Source organism: Tasmannia lanceolata, unplaced genomic scaffold (genome assembly GCF_043159265.1).
Source record: "Tasmannia lanceolata isolate RefF3 unplaced genomic scaffold, GAP_Taslan_0.1 ptg000005l, whole genome shotgun sequence".
NCBI lineage: Eukaryota > Viridiplantae > Streptophyta > Magnoliopsida > Canellales > Winteraceae > Tasmannia > Tasmannia lanceolata.
This window is the reverse complement of record NW_027518682.1, coordinates 2,128,403-2,148,098: the sequence shown is the minus strand read 5'-3', so window position 1 is coordinate 2,148,098 and position 19,696 is coordinate 2,128,403. Positions and strand designations below refer to the sequence as shown.

At 38.8% G+C, this 19,696-nt stretch overlaps 1 protein-coding gene across 2 annotated transcripts; it reads right to left on the bottom strand.

Annotated features, from left to right (window-relative positions):
- Window positions 1-620: 620 nt before the first annotated feature.
- On the bottom strand, window positions 621-18,391 carry LOC143877058 (26S proteasome non-ATPase regulatory subunit 13 homolog A-like). Of its 2 annotated transcripts, XR_013250531.1 has the most exons (7): window positions 17,993-18,391; window positions 7,545-7,991; window positions 4,766-4,846; window positions 1,469-1,665; window positions 1,226-1,325; window positions 997-1,078; window positions 766-903 (listed from the first exon to the last, which is right to left on the bottom strand). XR_013250531.1 is itself a non-coding variant. In XM_077378793.1 (6 exons), exons 1-6 carry the CDS (start codon window positions 18,140-18,142, stop codon window positions 718-720), a joined length of 1,161 nt encoding a protein of 386 aa, XP_077234908.1. In that variant the 5' UTR covers window positions 18,143-18,388; the 3' UTR covers window positions 621-717. The 2 variants fall into 2 exon arrangements, 1 of the variants encoding a protein (XP_077234908.1); XM_077378793.1 differs by lacking the exon at window positions 997-1,078 and having other exon boundaries at window positions 621-903; window positions 17,993-18,388.
- Window positions 18,392-19,696: the final 1,305 nt, after the last annotated feature.

Here is a 19,696-nt window from a genome sequence, read left to right as displayed (position 1 = left end):
TGTAAAGTATGGCATGTGGCAGACTTTAAACGTTAGGGTGCGAATCATCATCATTGCCCATTTACATTGGGCCAATATATTGGAATATGGCCCCAATGATTTTCTAATATCCAAACAGATATGCATATAATTTTTATAAGAACAACTTAAAATAATCTTATTCGTAAACAAGGCCCAGATCGAAAACCGAATTTTCGGTTCGGTTTTGGCCAATTTTGCCACCCCTTACTCATATTCATTGAAAATCGGGGGCAACTGTTCAGTTTGGTTCGGGGGCTACTTTCCTCGCCATCTCCACTCCGCCCTCCCGTTCTCCTAACCACACTGAAACAATTCCCCAATAAAACACGCCCATAACATCAGGCCAATAACGTCCAATAAAAACATAGCCAATTCATAGAGGCAAGCCTATCAGACCTTTGGCTAAAACACGGTTTGCTAAAAAAGGCTCCCTGGTCAACGCAAAATGTAGATACCCCTCTTTGATAGAGGATACACAGAATTAGAACGTCATAGCATGTGACACCAAAATTTTCCTGCAAGCAGAAGAACTTAAAAAAATATAGGCCTCACGCCCAGCGCAGAGCAGCATGCCCCTTCCATGAAAATTGTAGGAAAAATTAGCAAAAAACCCAAAATCAGAGCCATGTATATTCTTTCTTTTGCATCTTAGATTTGTTACAGAAGACAGTAAAAAGTGAGGTGAAGAAACAAAAATCATGTTGCCACTAGGTCGGGGATTTCTGCTTCAACAGATAACAAAGAGGTGTGTACTCTTTCCAGCCATCTATCCAGCCGAGAATGCAAGGATTTGATCTGTGGTATCCCCAAAACCCTCGGTTGCACCCATGATACATGAACTGTTCCATCAACTTGATCAATTATGCCTTCAATGAGATGAACCTGCAGTATCAATTCCAAATGTTTAAATATCAATAGCATCGGAGAACAACACAGAAGCATGTATAGAGAGGCATACATCAAGTTTAACAAGACCTTAGTATTTCATGTTACGGCCCATATATCGAGTTATTAAGTTTGTATATTCCCGAACCTAGAATATAGAAGCATCCAATACCTGCTAGGACTAGGATTTTTAGTTTAACTGATCCACGGTCTGATGAGTAAGTTGAAAAGTAAAGGAAATGGCATGATCGGTTTTCAAAACATGTGAAATAGTTTATCTACCTGACATGAGGTGAGCAGAATAATAGTATAGACTTACAGAGAGGCTTTTCATGAGAAGGCATTCCACATCTTCTACGGATAGTCTAGTGCGTTCTGCAATGAAATTTAAAGGAATTGTTCGGTCTTCTGAAGGACGGCTGCGAAAAATAACACAGTTGGAGTCAGTAATATATATATGGACTATGAATTTATGAAGACACAGTACAATAAATTATTAAGTTAATAATGTAGCCATAAAACAATTAAAGGAAGAACTCATAATAGACTGACGAGTTCTTACCTAAAGATGATTTCCATCAAACAGAGAATGTTAATTTTTTCCAGTAACTTCTTCTCATTCGATACTAATGCAGGTTGCATGCTCAGAGCAGCCTTATGGATGCAGCAGAGTTCTTGATAGCGAACCAAATCACCAGCATTAAATGCCTGTAGTATATAGTAAAGCCACTCCACTTTGGTACCCAAGAGACTTTTTATCTGAAATAATTATTTTGAAACCTCAAAACCAAGAAGAACGAAATTAAAACACAAAGTAAAAAGCAAGAGTGTGAGTTTATGGAAAGAACTTGGGGCTGTTATAATGAACCTTCACAAGATGAAAGAGAACACACTTAGAAAATTGATTGCCAGTCGCTGAGGAAAAAATGCTAAGTCAATCCTTGGAATTAGAACAAATATATCCCTGCCTACCCAACACAGCACTAAATATAGAGCACCATAATTAAGGGTGCATTCGGCATAGCTTCTTATTCTCGCAGGAAAAATTCGCCTAGAAACAGACAAATGAGAATCTACGGAAGAGACTCCAAGTCGCTCCACGAAATCTCATCGTCTAGCCTAAGAAAAAGGTGAAAAAAGTAGAAACGGACTCTCCGGGCCTTAGTTACCGAACAAGATTTTTGGGATTTTCCTATTTTTTTCTCATTCCTGCGCCTACAAAATAGGCGGAAACCATTTTTATAATGGTTGCCGAACACGCCCTAAGTAGATCTTGTCCCATCTCCATGCACTTATTTTAAAAATATGAAACAGGGTAGAAGGGACTCTTTGGGGTTGTAAACTGAGGATTTCCCTCTTTCCTATCCCAGCCTCTAATTAGCAGTTGGTTCTGATTCCATTACTAGCCGTCCTAGAATGTCTCAACCGTTCGACGCCACTCATTGAGGTGGTGATTTCCAATATGAAAGTTCCGTTATCCTAAAATTTTTTGGTTGCCAGCAAACTAGATGCAATCCTCATCTTTGAAAAACCCTTCTGTTATTGATCAACAAGAGAGACGAATCGCAGGGTGGGGAGGAGGGGGCAGAAGGAAAAAGGTATATTAAACCTTAATAAATCCCTTATTAATAGTCAATACAGCTAGTTAGCTATTCATAAAATGGATTATTTGATGGTTTTGTAACCCAAAGAGGGAGCATAGAAACCCTTTACGTTCTAAACGTATCTTCCTTCGCCATGTTCCACTAAGTGGGAACTTGAAGCCCCAATCCTTCTATGAATACCTCTCTTGTATGGAAGAAGTGTGGAAACTTCTAAAAGCACACCCGAATTAACGTAGGAGGCACCAGGAGCACTAGTTTTGATGCATATAAGCCACAGTGACTTTACAGTGTATTGTGTTTACAGACTTCTCATGGCACATAACAGAAAAAATGTATGAATCCCACAGCTGTCAGCTCCCATTGTAGTGGGAATGGGAATGGAATCATTAGTGGTTTGCAGAAGATATTCAATTTTATTTTAGAAGTGGAAAGATCATGGGAATGATTCCTTAACCCTAATGGCATGCCCATTCTTTGTCAAAATTCTAAAGTGCATTGTCGTTAGCAGACCTCGCTGATCAAATGAAAAGGCTAAAACCCAGCAAACCCTCTCTTCCTGCAAAAGAGCAGTACTAATGTTGAAGAACATCATTCTTCTATTTTTTTCCCTATTTTCTTTAGATCAATGATCTGGGGCATAGAATTAACTTTTGATTGTTCTACAACATGACAACCCCTGCAAGTTACATCTACTTCCTCCTCTTCCCTCACTTTTTTTTTGCTATTCTTCAACATAAATCGCAACACACAACCCCTGCAAGTTACATCTACTTCCTCCTCTTCCCTCACTTTTTTTTGCTGTTCTTCAACATAAATCGCAACACACACGCACGCACGCACGCACGCACATATATTATATATATATATATATATATATAGAGAGAGAGAGAGAGAGACAAAAGTGTTCCTGCGCAGCTACTCAGATAACTTATCTGAGCAGCTGCTTCAAAAATTCATGTGGCCCCTACATTTATGGAGTGATCCAACAAAGCATTCATTTGGAAGGCCCTTCCATGGATAGGGTGTGTACCAAAAATGAGCCCTTTAGGATCATCCTAACCCTGCCATTTGTAGAGAGAAAAAGGGTCAGAAACAGTGTCTGCCCATTTTCCCCTCCACCTTTGATTGGGTTAGGATGATCCTATAGGGCTGATTTTTGGTACACACCCTATCTATGGAAGGGCCTTTCAAATGAATGCTTTGGATCACCCCAAAAATGTGGGCCACATAAGTTTTGAAGGAGCTGCTCGGATAAGCTATATATATATATATATATATATATATATAAGAGCCACTTATTGTGGTTGTTGTTGTTGGTGGTGGTTTCATCTTAAAATTTCATCATTTGCATATGTTTCCATGAGTTTCTATGATTTTACAAGATTTCCACTGAAATTTCCAACCAAAACCGAAATGTTTATGTTTCCGTGCCGACCAAAACCAAAATTTAAAACCAACACTATAACCATATCTCTTTCTATACTCTTCTCGTTCACTTCTAACGGAACTTATTACATGCTTCCTATTCACTTCCCATAATGCTTCCCACAATTCTCTCTACTTTCCTCACTGCTTCCTTAATCCTTACTTTTTTCACTTGCATCATTCTCTTTTTCTAGACTTGTCACTTCATGTGTTCCTTCTTGCATTTGCTTCCCACTCAAGCAACTACTTGACAAATATCCCAAAGACTGCTCTAAGAATTAAACAGCCATTTCGTTGATTACAGAGTTAAAACCAAGATAGTTCGGGGCCGTGATATGAATTTCATCGTTTTGTCAATTCATCCAAAGGCTTTAAAGCTCTTTCAAAAATATTTCACACCTAAAAGTTCTGATATGAATTCCATGATAAGTTGTCTTATTTTTGTATTGCCTACTAAGTTTTTGACCAATTTTCAATACTCACAACTGTTAATTGGTAAACAGACCTACCTAACCAGGACCATACCATACAAAATCTCTTCCACAAAAGATGATTGCTCAAATCAATACCCAGTAGATTGTTTATCAGCATGACAAATCTTCCACAATGAACACAACATTTCCACCCAGCAAATGGTACTCCTATAAGGTTTCAAAAGAACACATAACTCAATGGTACTGCCATGGTTCAGAAAAGAGCTTCTTCAAGCAAGAAAAACATTCCCAAAGAAAGTCGAACAGAAGGATTACAGTCAGCTTAATACTAAATAGAAACAAAAGATTCAAATTACAAAACGGAAACTCTGAATAATCAAGGAAGATTTCACTTACGATTGGGTGAGCTAGCAGTTCACCAAAGTTGTATATGTTATCGCCCAGCAATGCAGAAAGGGACAAGTCAAATGCCAAATCCTGAAAAAAGAATAATATTGAAAAATTAGAAATGCATGATACAAAATGAGGCAAATCTTCGCAAGTGTTTCATAATTCATATTGTCTTTGAGAAAAATTCAGGCGGACCTCTACAATAAACAGCTCAACTGCTGAAGTTGTAACAGAAGGCTGTTTTGGACCTAAAGTGCATCCTTTCAATTTTTATGATGCTGATCTGTAGCTTGCAAGGACTGTTAGCTGTATTTTGAATTTTCAAAGAAATGTGAAAACAAAAATAGACTAACCATAATACCAATTTTTATGACAATTTTGAATTAAGATATGATTTTAGTTAGTTGTTATCTTTGTGAAATAACCACTTACTCCAAAAGCTTAAGCTGATGGAGAAGGCGTTATTTATTCTTTTTATACTTTAACACTCCACCTCACGTGTGGCCTCTCTTTATTTGGGTTGGCCTACACGTGGCACATGTGGCCCCACTTTTTGGTTGGCCATTGAATGTGGATTTTTTTTTATATCAAGGAGGTTTGAACTCAGGTCCTTTTGCTCTAATACCATTTGAAACAATCAGTTAAGTTACTCCAAAAGCTTCAGCTTTTGGAGTAACTGGTCGTTTCACAATCTTTTGGGATTATTGTATGGAACGTGTTTGGGATGAACTAATTTATTTGGATGAACTCAAAACCTTAGAATTTTTTTGAAAATCTTAGCTAAGTTTTTATTATTATGTCATGTTTATACTGATTTGGGAATGCATGTTGCTGATTTTTTTTATTTTTTATTTTTCTGAAAGATAATGCATGCCGCTGATTTTATTGAAATCATTCTTGGCCATTCTTGGAAATCATTCTTGGCCATCCCCTTCCACACCACTTAGACCCTATCTCTATGCTCTATCTTGGGAAGCCCTGTGTTGAGGCAAACGCTTTTGACTACAATGAGGTGGTTTACCGAGGGGTGTTAGAGAGATTGCGATGGAGCATTGAGAGTAATGAGGTGGCGACTGACCAGCACCAGAGAAGTAACTTCCACGGCCTTGGGGATCAATTTGTGATTGGCGTATCATTATCCACGCCTTGAAAACTTGCCAGTATATTATCAACGTTATCTTCTTAAGTTTACGACATGGGCGTTCAAACAACGGGGATCCACCTAGGATTTTACGGTGGCATCCAGTTCGTTGGCAATGGTGTTCTTTGATCCAGTGTTCGTGGTTGGATGTGGCGTTCGTGGTTGGATGTGGTACAGTTCCAATGGCATCACGAGGACCTGTTTTGGCACGTTGCAGACATTTACTCGACAGGGTCGAGTTCTTCCCACATGGGAGGAATTGAAGTGATTCAGGAATCTTAGTCAATTGTTTTATACTGGACATGTGTTAATCTTTTCTTTTATGTAAAATTTTCTTTGGATTTAGTGACATTTATTTAGCCTATAACATTTTTTCTGTAACATCAAAGAAATTAGGTAGTCTGAGAGTATCTATTAGGGCTGGACATGGTTCCGGTTTTAACCGAAGAACCGAACCGAACCGGCTGCTTCGGTTCGGTTCGGTTCGGTTCTGGAACTTCACGGTTCGGTTCTGGGTCCCGAATCTGGGAACCGATGGCTTTCGGTTCGGTTCTGGGTTTGGGGACCTGGAACCGAGAACCGAACCAAACCGACAATTATATTAACTATTAGTATTAAGTGGGGGGTGTTGATATCATTTTTAACTTTATAACAAATTCGTATGACAAAAGGGGCTGCTGATATCATTTTTAAGACAAAAGAAATTAAGAAAAAAGAAACAAGAAAAGATAAGAAACCAGATCTTTTTTGCCTCCACTGTTCTAACTTAACGAAACCCTAGATCGTTTCTGCCTCCACTCCGGCATCGATTGCTGCCGTGAGAAGATGAAGAAGAAAAAAAAGAAGAAAAAAAAGAAGGTATGTATTAATCCCTCTTTATCCCTCTTTCAATTTCTGTTTTCTCTTTCTTCTTCAAGAACTTTTTCAAAGAATCAAGGTAAGTTTCATAGTCCTCTGCTTTTTTACTCGATTTTCACATCTAGTACTTGTTTCCTGGCTGATAAATGGATCTTGTACTCTGATTTTTATTTGTGGTTTTTTTTTTTTTTGTAATTCCTTTTTTTTTACTGTTCAACATTCATATTTCTGGTTTTGATTACATTTGGAGGACTCTGATTTGGTTTGTGTACTAGCAGAACTGTTCATTCATGGATTTGAGATATATTTTAGTCGAATTTGCTCCGAAAATGTCTTTTTGGTAGTGTCTCATGTCTGTTCTACCTAGGGTTTCTGGTTTTGATAGCATTTGGAGGACACTGATTTGGTTCAGTGTTTAGTATGAGGATGTATTTCAGAATTTTCAGGTTCACTTGGTTTAAAAACCAACCATTTTTTTTTACTGTTGCAAACCCAGAACCGAACCGAACCGAACCATGTCCACCCCTAGTATCTATTGCAGTGAACTGATTTTTGTATTTTATTTTTGTTTATTTGAATTATCAGAGTTAAGGATATCTAATAGATTTTTAAAAAGCTTAATGGCACTCAACTGCTTGAATTGAATGTATTTAAAATTCTGGAAGAAATATTGGCTAATGACAATCAGGTAAACCAGTCGGGGAGGACCAAAAATTAATGGAAAAGGGTCCTAACATGTTCATATTCAGCTTCTCGCAATAAATATGGAATAAAGAAAAAATGTACCAGCTTGAATGTTTCTGAAAGTGACACCCATGTTGTGTACGCTAAATAAAGAAGAGCACTTTTATAGAACTCCGCAAATTCCTGAAGAGATTTATGGTACTGAGATGAAATCCAGTGATAACTCGCATAAACAGATGAATCAATATCAGTCATGCTGTCCAGAGTTGTCTTTCCATCTTCTAGAAGTTTCTTGCATTCCTGTTGATCTCCTAGCTCAAGTTTGAATGCAGCTATTTGCATCTTTACATAGAGGATTGACTCCTCTATCCGCATTTCTCTAGTGGCACAAAATTTTTCAATCACCCCTTCAAGATAGGAAATTGCAGCTTCTTTTTCTGAATACCTTTGAGAAACTATGACTGCAAAATGTGCAAGCTTTAGGAGGTTGATCTTTGACTCGAAGTCCGCAATGAAATTATGATATAACTGTATGAGAGCATCACCAGCCTGGAGGAAAGTAATAACATCAACAACAACAACAACAACAATTGTTGTAAGAATCTGAAAAGTTTGAATAGAGATAATGAGTATATAAAAACAGCAAATTTCATTGATGTCATATCTTACAAATTAAATACTGCTAGAAACAAGAAAACGAGGAAAAATACAAATATCCAAAAACATAAAATAGAATGAGAGAAAGGGATACTATATAGAGTCCAAGAGCAATATTCCATTTTCCAAATAAATAGGGAATAAGCCGGACTATTTAATAATTGTAGATAAAGCATGCATGTATTGTGTTTTAGAAGTGAATATATAAAGATCAACTTGGGGATAGCCATATAACAATTCATTTTAGGGTAGGTCTTGTATCAAACAAACAATATGTTTTCATAAGAGAATAAAATGTAATCCAGCCTAGAGGCAGAAAAGGGAACTCCTACATAAAATATTAGAAAATAAAGGCAGACAATGAGAACCCCAATTTGACAATTCATATGCAATCGAAGTAACATCCCGGTCGAGATGAACCATGCTAAGAAATGAAACTGTCTTGATGATTTCAAAGATGTATGAAGTGCACCAAATAATCACATTAAGCACATCATCCTTTATTAATAGTCCACCCAATGGTATACAACCCATGAAACCCAGACCATGTCTAAGGTCTACGTGAAGGATTTTCTTTAATGGAACATCTCATTTCTTGCCATGGAGCTCGCAAAGGAGTTGTGGACACTGTTGTTCGAATAATCAGCTTCTGTTCAAGCGAACAATTGAAGAATTCAAAAGAAACATCCCAAATTAAAGCTCAGAAGAAGGGTCCTAATTTCTGTCACATTCCATTTGAAACATTGAGATTATAAATTTTCTTGGATTTAAGCGTGATTTAACAGTTCTGTAAATTTAATCCTGGATAGTAGAGCTCATATTTTTATGAATTTTCTATAATTAAAAATCAAAAGCATAGATTAAGGGTCACCTGTGAGCAACCCAATTGTTATGCCTCCTATTGATTCACACCTTTGCCATTGAGTTTTTCATCTCAAAAGTGAAGTCCATGAAATTCTAAGAGACGATGGCCTTCTTATTGTGAATTTTGCGAGCCCTAAAATATCTTATAAACTTACGGTTAGTTAGAGGTAACTTGGAAAAGGGGGAACGGGTGTTCTCCAGTTTCCCATGACTTAATTGTAGAATAATTCGATCATACTGGGAATCTCCTCCCCACGAATTCGTGATGCTTATATTATTTAATTTATTAAATAATATTTATGAACTTCTACCTATGGAATTAATGTCAATCAACACAATGACAATAACCCCTAAAGTCTGAAAAAATTTACAAGGAAACCATTTCCTACAGAATAACAAGTTTATCCCTCCGGCAAACAATAATTCCATGTGGGCCTATTGGGACTTATCTCTGGGCCAAAAATTTCACACATGGACTCCCAAAATTCCTTTTAAAAAATTATTTTAACGATATAATATTAATTATATAAATATTATTTTGATAAAACACTTTAAACACATCACATTGGTGCCAAATTTATTGAATCCAATACATATGGAAAACTACCTGAATTATTCTCTCCTATGAGTGATGGACTTCTAATTGAGCATCCACATATCTCATGTGTTGTGTGTGGGACCCAACACATCCATATATAGCCCTTTATAGACCATCACCGTTTAGTAATATGGACCCCTCAGGTTTAGTAATTAGTTATCTAGTGCAGATAGAATTACCTCAACATGACAGAGTGATAAATCTACTGGGTGATCTACAATCAATGATCTCGTTTGGTGTAATATCAAAGTCACACCAACAATGAATAGAATAAAATGGACCTCGGGTTTAGTAATTAGCTATATAATGCAGATAGAATTACCTTAATCATCACGAACTGATAAATCCACTGGGTGTTCTACAACCATTTTTTTTTTTTTTTTTGAATGGTGGTGTTCTACAATCAATGATCGTGTCCAGTGTATAAACTTTACTTACATCTCTCTCTCTCTCTCTCTCTCTCTCTCTCTCTCTCTCTCTCTCTCTCACACACACACACACACACACAGTAGCATAACATGTGTCAGTTGTATCATAATGAAATGTCCAGTCATCATTTCTAGTTGTACAGAATAAATACACTTCCCTACTCCATTAATTTACAACTATAAGTAGAAATCAGCTCAGGCCTATTAGCCCCGCTTTTGCTAGTGAGTCAGCATCCACATTTGCCTCTATTTCCACATGGAAAAAACTAATCCAAGACTTGGCTGCTATGTCTTGGACCTCCTCTGTAATGTTTGCAAGCCTCCAAAGAATCTCTCCATCTGACTTCATCTAATGAATCACACACACGTATACAAGTGCCGACTAAACCCACGCCCCACCCGCCAACACACACACACATGTTCAGTAAAGCTACCCTTAGAAAGGATGTGAGGAAATTATTTTCCTCTACACCACATGTACAGAGGTGCTTTTTTCTCCAAGTCCCGACTAATACCCCGTGGACATGAGAATGCAGTACCCCATGAGAAGTGCTTCTCTTTTCCAAGTTCCTTACGAATGAACCAGATGCTTTTGGGACCTCATTTCAAAAGCTCCACTGAAAATCTAAACCAAAGTCATCTCCCAATAACGCTTCAGTTGTTGACCTCAAATCCCAAACGCCACTCAGTCAAACATGCACAAGCCATCTTCAAGTTCAACACAAATAAACGTATAAAAACTCCTCAATAACTGTAGACACCCCATTTTGACCGAACCCTTTCATGTCTTGTTTTAAATAATTGTCCTAATAAATTAGTGTTCTAAGGTCCCAAATTGTGCCCTAGGTTAGCTTAGGGTCCCACCAGGGTCCCTGTAAAATTTCATCGCGATCCGAGCCCGTTTGCCTAGCAAACAAGCTAAGACAGTGTCGTGGGGCAAGTTCAGAAGAGTAGCGATTTAGCCAGAGAAGGGGTTGTGCTGGAATCTCAAAAACCAGTTCAAATTAGCCATGGCGGGCTGTCCGGGGAGATGTAGGGGTATGCAGATTAGTGTACAACTTAATTGAGGGGTGTATTATCCTGAACCAGGGCAATTTCGTAATTTGCGAAGATGCTTTTCTTCTTCTCCAAGTCACCATTAAGTCCTAAGCTAGGTTAGTGAGTGATTAGGACTAGGATTAGTTAGAGGGAATCTTAGTTGGTTATGTTTCTTTTGATCTCAGTCATTGAGTGAAAAGGTGATTTTAACGGTTGAGATCATTTTTCAAAGAAGATATTTTTTGCAAATTTTTTCCCCCTGTTTTCTGCTTGGGCCGCCTCTTGCGGAATAATAGTTGTCCTAAATTTGCCAAGGGGGGTGTCCGGGAAGGTTTGGGGGTAGTAAATATATCATTTCTGTTTTTCTTCTTGGGCACCCCCCCCTGCTGGTTAAAGAGTATTAAAAATACACTAGAGGTAGCTGTCCAGGTAGAAAGGGGGCGGGTTTAAATATATATTTATCATCTGTATAAAAAAAAGAAAAGCCATCGAAGCAGAGAAAAAAGGGGATTTTCAGAGAAAAATTGTCGAGAAGCAGAGAGAGAGAGGCTGGGCCATTTCTCTCTTCTCCCTTCTCCGGCGAGCCTCATCCCCACCACCGGTCAGCACCACCACCCTTTTCTTCTTCTTCTTCTTCTTCTTCTTCTTCTTCTTTTCTTCCAATCCGCCGCCCCATCTTCTCTGGTGGGTTTGCCGGAATCCGGCAAGGTCCTCACAGCCACCACCATCTCTCTAAAACCCATCTCATTTCCACCTCAAACCCATCTACAACCTCCAATCGATTTTTCACCCACCATTTTCCCCCACCATCTCTTTCTCCGGCTTCATTTTCGGCCGGAATCCGGCAAGCCCTTCTCTGCAACCCAGCTCTGAACATCTCCACCTTCTCTGCATCACAGCCACCACCATCACCTCCATTTTCAGAAACCCCTAATCCAAACCCATCTCAGCCATTACTAACCAAACCGAAACCCATTTCTATCTCTCAAAACCACCACCACCCCATTCCAGCCACAACCCCCACGGAATCCGGCATCATTCTCACTGGAAATCCGATCGGCCGGCCACCTCCATCCCACCGCCCGCACATATTTTCACCCACCATTATCCCCACCATCTTCTTCCCCTCTGCAACCCATTTCTGCAACCTTTTTCACCACCGGAGCTCCGGCCGACCTTCTTTGATCTCCTCTGCAATCCGGCCAATCCAGCTACCCTCCACCATTTTCTTCCTCCCCTTTATCATTTACCCTTGTCCTCTCTGGAAAAACCAAGACTAAACCCATTTCCCTGCAAAAATCCAGCTACCCTCCATACCCATTTCCCCTAAAATCTAAGCCACCACCGAACCCTTGAAATCTGTCCACCTCCGGCCACCAACTCCAACCGGAATCCATCACCACAAACTCCCTCTTCCCCGGCCAGCTACATCCCACCACCATCCGAGCCATTTTCTTCTTCTTCTTTTTTTTTTTTTAAAAAAAAAAAAAAAAAAGAGCCCATCTGCTTAGAGAGAAATTGCAGAGGAGAGATTTTAGGGCCTTGGCAGAGAGGGTTTCAACTCAACAAATTCCGCCTGAACCTCCCGCGGATCCGATCTCCGACAATAGTTCTTTCCATTTCATCTTCTTTGATAACGAGCATTCCCAATTTCGGCCATCAACGCCGTAATCCCATCTCCACCATCGTTTGCAAATTCGCCACTAACATCTCAGGTAATTCTCTCCCCTTCTTTAATTCCTTAATTCTATGGTGTTGTTTCCTATTTGAGATGAAGTGATAATTTTCTTTGGGTATCGTGGAGATTGAGTGAGAAATTCTATATATGGTGGCTACGTTGATTATAGTGTTGTTGTTTGATGTTTGAGATGGACTGATAATTTTCTTTTGGGTATCATGGCGGATAATTTAGAAATGGCTATATACGGTTGATATGTTGATAAAATTCGTAGGAGCTCCCTGAACTCATGCTTTGTTCAATATGTTTTTTTTTTAGAAAAGTGCTTTCACGATTGGTTTTACAAGGTCCTATAGAGTCGCACCAAAAGTCCCATTTTCGCTGATCTTATTTATTAGATTTCCGGGGTTTCATTGTTTATTTCTAATTAACGTGATCTCCATTATAATATTTTTGTCAAATTCCTTTTCTTCAATTCATAACAGCTCAAGAGTTGAGATTAATCCTGAGGTTTACTTTCTTTTGCTGTTGATATGTAGCAACTTAATGAAGTAATCTAGTTTTCTCCTTGATGATCTAAGCAAAATGAAAATTGTACATGACCGGAAGATTATCTTCCCCAATAGTATATGTGATTTTGGAGTTCCATTTAATTGTCATTTGTGCATTTGTTTTTTAGCTTGGACTTGTCCTATGAAAAGATGTGAATCTAAATTCCAAAATGTGTTGAGTTACTATTTCAGGAAAAGGTCCACTTTGATTTGATCACCAAATGAAATGGGTTTACCCCTTATCTGATGGGTCATTGAATCATGCAAGCCCACTCGTTTGGTCTTTAAATAATATACACTTGCTCTGTTGGACCATTAAACGGTGTAAGCCCATTTTGTTTGATTATCCAACGGTGTGGGCTAACCCTATTCAATCATCAAATAATGTAGACTTGCCGTGTTCTCTTCATGTATCTAAGCTTTTTCACTTGTTCTATGAATACTTGATAGAATGATGGAAAAGATACAATTGTTTGAACACTGCCGAAGCAACTGGAAGCCAAAGTAGGTTGATATAATTAACAGGGTATGGCAATATTAGTTTTCTGATGGGGATTTCTTCTTCTTTACTTCCTTTGATAAATGTTGTCATTGCAAATGTGTTTGATAGGATCAGTGAAGTACACTACTTTATTGACTCACATGAATTTTGAAAAATGTAGTGTTTCCATAAGGGGCTATTGGATGTTAAATGATAAGATACCCTTCCATGCTTCCAAGACAGGGTAGTGTTGATATTTTTTGGCTTTGTTCTTCACGGAACAAGTCGGCAAATGGTGAGTCTCATTGTTTCGGCTGAGTCAGTTCCACTTCACATAAAGCAACTTGGACTTGACACTTAGGCTTCTCGGTCAGATCGACTTCATTTCTTATTAAACAAGTTGATCAAGTCTTTCGAGCTTTTACCAGAGTCAGTGCGACTTCGTTTCTTAAGAAACAAGCCGCTCAAGATGCTTTGGGTCATCATTTTGGTCGGACCAACTACGTTTCCTGTGAACAATTTGACGGAGTCCGTTCATCTGCTTATTGTGATTTAGTTGATTTCGATCCGGTCAGTCAAAAGGGGCAAATTCCTATTCATTTCGCGTTTAGATTTCGCTTCAACACTCGGGATGTTTATATGGTTTTTGTGACTCCCATCTGTGCTTGTGATTTCCTACTGTTTTGTTTTGGGACCTTCCATACCCTTCAGGAATTATTCCACTTTTGGGACTTTCCTTTAGAGTGTTTTGGTGTCTCTTCAAGTTTAAGGATTCCTTTGATTCGAAACCTTTCCTCGGGTTCTTGGCGACGATGGAATGTTTCTTGAGCCAACCTCTTCCCTTCCTGCTTTAGAGTTTTCGCAGGTTAAGGGATTCTCTCCTCTTAGAGTGTTTAGCCAGTTAGAACCCTTCTCAGGGCAATGATAAGGTTACTTGGAGCCCGTCTTTATGTTTTGTGGCTCACCGCTTCGCACTTGGATCTGCACAAGTTGATGTCCCCTGTATGCACTGAAATTTTTACTAATTGGAATTATCATAACCTTTTGATATTTTTAATACTCTTCTTATCTTAAACATTGAGTTAGGTTCTGAAGACAATAATGAATGGACTGTTCAGGTGAGATTATCTTGAAGCTTATCATATTTGTTTAATTTTATTTAAATAAATTATTTTAGGAAAGAAGGAGATCAGATGACTACTCTATTCGATATTATCGACATGAGTACTGTCTGATTTCAAGGCGGGATTAGAAATATTATCATGTGTATTATGATATCAGATGATTACTTTAGCATCATCTGATTTCATCCCCATATTAGGGTGGTGTTTGTGGTTGGGCATAGAAGTGTTTGATATTGTTTTCTTTTACTTTATTAGGCTATCCAGCGGCTGGTCTGGACTAATTAATGTTGTTTATCATTTTATGATTGTTATAGATTGTGTATTTTTTTATTGAAAATTCTTCTTTGCCTAGCACTTGTTTCATTTTTATAAGAATAGAATGGGTTTGCGATTATCTGGTAGCATTTTCTTCTCTCTTTGATAGACTAACACAGTCTTATAGATATCTGTTAATTTTCTTTAGACACTAGAGTCCCCTCTCATTGCGAGGGCGATGAAGGCGCTAGCCCAAGCCCATCCTTAGGGGACTTGCTCAGTCCAAGTAGCATACCCCTCCTTTGTATATAGGAGACTTGCCCAGTCTCATTCTCTTGCTAAACCTCCTCTTTGTGCGTCGTTTGATTTTGGGAGAACACCCTACTCGGCTTGGCAGCATACCCCTACCCTTATGGGTATTGGGTTGCACATTTGTTGCACCCTAGGGCTAGGCAGCTGTCCGGCCCGGCTGGGTGTTTTACCTTTGCCAAATATGCACAAGGTCTCTTATTCTTTTTTACGTCATTTGTGTCTCGGAGACAAGCCTTGTCTCATGTAGAGAGTTTCCCCTTTAGGAGGCTTACCTAGCCTCATGTTAGAGTGGCCTCCTCTTTTAGAGATAGTCTTTGACTCGGTAGTGTCATTAGAGAGTCTCTGACTCATTTGTTCCCCTCTTTAGTGTTGTTAGTTCGGAGTTTCTCCTTTAGAGTTGTTGATTGCTTCGCTTTGATTAGAGGCTAACTCAGTCTTATTAGAGCTTTGCTTGCTTGGGATCTTGGATCGTTTTCTCTCTTCTTGGGACCCTATCTTTCTTGTTGTGGTTCGTCTCTTTGAGGCGTTAGTTGCTTATTTGGGGTTTCCCCTTTTGCTTTTGGGCTTTGCCCTAGTTTATGGTTATGCTTGTTTGTTCTCTGTAAGAGTGAATTCATCTAAAGGTCCTGAGCATTGGAAAAGCCTTAAAATCCAAAAACATTAGAAATTTAAAACTCAAAAACATTTGAAAACTTTAAAAATATCAAAAACATTTGAAAATATAAAAAACCTTAAAAAATCTGAAGTGTGAGTGTTTCTTTTAGAAGCGTAGTTTGAGAGTTCGTTTCGAACTACGTTGGCTTGATCCTCTTCCACGAGGTATGTAGTGCAGCTTGGGATCTTTATCCCAGGTCCAGCCAAACTTTGTAAATAAATGCTTTAACCATTTTTCTTCAAAACCTTGTTTTCAATAAGATCTTCCTCTAGAGTTAGGAGTTTGTCCTAGATAGAGAGTTTTAGAGTTAGGAGTTTGTCTTTTATTTGTTGTGTGCTTGTTGTGTGTTTGTGTTAGAGTTAGGAGTTTGTCCTAGCTAGGAGCGCCTCCGTCCGGTCAGTTGGCGATTCACATCGCCGACTGATGACTAGGTCTAAGATGCGTTAGTGATCCCATCGTTTTCCTTAGGATGCACAGCCTAGTTACACATAGGTTGTAGGAACCACCTGCATTAGCTTAGGGCTAACCTGCATTTAGTTAGGGCATATAGGGTGTCCTAAAATCTACAATTCACTGGAATTTAAATAATCGTTCGAGAAGCTTTAATAACTAGTCCGGTCTTTTAGATCGAGTCTAAGATAGAGGTCTAGGTGTCTTAGGCATCCTAGTTTAGAATAGGCGCGAAGAACTACGTTGCCTTGATTCTCGTGGAGGCGGGAATACGTAGGCTTCTTTGGATGAATATCAGACCATCCGAGGGCTCGGGCTAAATCGTTTTAGAGTCTTAGGATTTGTGGTGTTGTTATATTGTATATTTTGTTGTGTTTTCTTACTTTCTTGTGCAGACCTATACCTTTAGCTGTAGCATGTATGCGTTCGTCCACCAGAACTTAGACACCTGTTAGACATGTCACTCATAACCTAGCAATATTTAGGTGGCACCTCTTTCATTTATTTTTTGTGTGCTTATTATTTCTATTCTCAGGAAATGCATGCTTAGATAGACGACTCCTGAGGATTGTTCCCATTTCACATGATTTTTGCCCAAAACTCTTCGAGGTTAATAATAAATGGCATAAGAGACCAAGTGTTCGCACTCGGGCGAATTGGGGGCGCTCTTCGGACCTTCTCCATTCGTCATCAGGCACGGACCTTTTGTATCTCTGGTTATCCATTGCAAACAGAGCATTTGTTTTGGTTCCATGGCGCATCCATGGATGGCGACTCTGAGTTATTTTCAGATATATCTTGGTTTCGAGCCCTGGCTCCGGATCAGGATGTATCTCTTTCTTTTTATATCGCCACTCATGCTATGCTGTGAGGGTGGCAACAGTTTCGAGAGTTCCTTGGCAGAGCTCTCCTTCACGTTGTGGAGATCTTAGAGGATTGCAGGAGGGATCTCGCGTCCCTCGGCACCGTCCTCGTATCGGGGTCCACAATAACCAAATCAGACACATAATCTACATCTGTAGATCAAATGCAAAACAACCCCGACGTCCAGAGTTCCAGACTACCTATGCCATGCCATACCCATAAAAAAAATGGCCATATCTGCCAAGAATTATTTTTTCCTCTCACATTATATCAAAAGATCACATCAGGTTAAGGCATTTAAGTTCCTAACTTTATCAAAGGTCAATTACTCCTTCATCGAACTCTACTCACGAAATCTGAAACCACAATTCCCCATTCAAAACACGAATTTCAATCCATCGCGTAAACAAAAAATCAAAATCTCACAGTATCCAAACAACAGACGCAAAAACGTAAAATAAGAAAGGTAACACATCATCCCCAATACCAAACCCTAGAACAAAAAAACCACGAAAAAAAAAAAGGAGATAGGTTCAAATCACATAGCATATACGAAAAACACTCGGAGTATAGAAAGAACGAGCAAAAAAATGACCTGAAACACAGCTAGGGCAACGAATTGTTCGAGCTTGAGAGTAAGCTGGTGCCACAGCTTCTTCTGATACAGATCCAATAGTGAATTGTACCAGCCTGCGAGCTCAGGATGCTCATTCCGCAGAGATTCAAGGTATTCGAGAGCGGCCATGGATTCCCGGTGCTGGAAATTGGAGGAAAATCTCTCGCCGGGGTTAAGAAAAATGGGATTCTCCGAGGCGGAAAGAGATATTGCGCGAAAAACAGGATTTCTCCTGTCAAGTCTGCCCTATCCCTCCTTTAGAGTGGTGCGAATTATCCTACATTGGGTGCGAATTATCATCGCCCAAAAAAAACAAGGAGAGGCAATTGGGGTTAGGAAATCTCCAACTTGCAAGGTCGGGTTTTATTGTACACGTATTGATTCGAACCCGGCCCGACAATACCGTAGGTCGAGTTGGGTCTTAGCCATGATTATTAAGTCTCCTAGAATTTGTTTATGCGGACGATGACTTTCAATTCCGTACTTCAGCGGCGCATTGTAATACAAAATGTGGCACCCCGTATTAACCAGGCGGTCCCACTTTTTATTTATCCAACCTCATTTTGTTTCTCCTACTTTTTGATGCGTGCATTCGTGTTAGATTATTGGTAGTTCAAAATCAAATTTACCATTGAAATTTGAAACACAAGACAATTAGTAGTTCAAAATCAATTGCACCACTGAAACTCGAGTCTTTTCCAACAAATTAGAAAATAGTTTCCAAATCCAATCGTAAGATATGTTGCTATTTTCTACCTCAAAAGTTTAGTCTTCTATCTTTTTGCATAAATGATGCATGTGCATATCACGTGCCATTTTTTTGTCTCACCAAGTGTTGTTTGATTAGTAACCTCGAATGGTGTTATAAGGAAAGATGTTCAATCATATTGTACTAAGAAGTCCACTAATAGTATAGAGTTGGGGCTCTAACAATTAGGGATTGATATTTCGGTTTCGCTTTCGGTCTCAACGAGCCTGAAGACAAAATTTTGGAGGCAATTTTGGTTTCGGTGGAAATTTCAGTGAAAATTTTATAATTTTGGCTGGAAATTTAAAATTTTGGTCCCAGTCGAAATCCAAAATTTTGGGTGAAATTTAAAACCATGCTAATAATTAAAGAACATGATATCAGCGCTCCAATGTTTTGATATTTCCACTTAGGTTTCTTGTCATTTAGTATTTAAAGGGCTAGCTTTTTCGGAACTGTAATAACCTTTTGCCAGCCCTTTAAATACTAAGAGATGAGAAACCTGAGCGAAAATACCAAAACATTGGAGCACTGATATCATTTTCCATAATTAATGCTCCTTAAATTCCTGATCTATAATATCTTATTGATCGCAGTATTGTTCTTATGCTGGTAATTTATACTCTTTGTTCCTTATAATACAAAAATCTAGTGATATAAAATACCTGAGGGTACCTTCTTAGGAAATATTGTCGAAATAACATACATGTGAACAATAACATTATTCTAAGCACATGATGTGTGTGGGTGCATATGAAACACTATTCAGTCTCTGTTCGTTCGGGTGGCCATAATAGCCATGAAATTTGACGTGACAATGACAACGGTACCAATGGATACAAACAGTGACACCGGCGAGGAATTGCCTAATTTTTGTTTCTTACTAGATTAATAGGTATAGAAATGCATAAGAAGCATGCATAGAGCTCACACAA

Bases quoted from the DNA above. Each gene is read 5' to 3' on its own strand.
- LOC143877058 (XM_077378793.1), bottom strand. From the start codon at position 18,142: ATGGCCGCTCTCGAATACCTTGAATCTCTGCGGAATGAGCATCCTGAG. The intron at 4,847-7,544 runs GTACATTTTTTC...TTCTTTTTTCAG, and splicing joins TTTCAGAAACATTCAAGCTG to GATTTGGCATTTGACTTGTC. The intron at 904-1,225 runs GTAAGTCTATAC...TTGATACTGCAG, and splicing joins TTCTCATGAAAAGCCTCTCT to GTTCATCTCATTGAAGGCAT.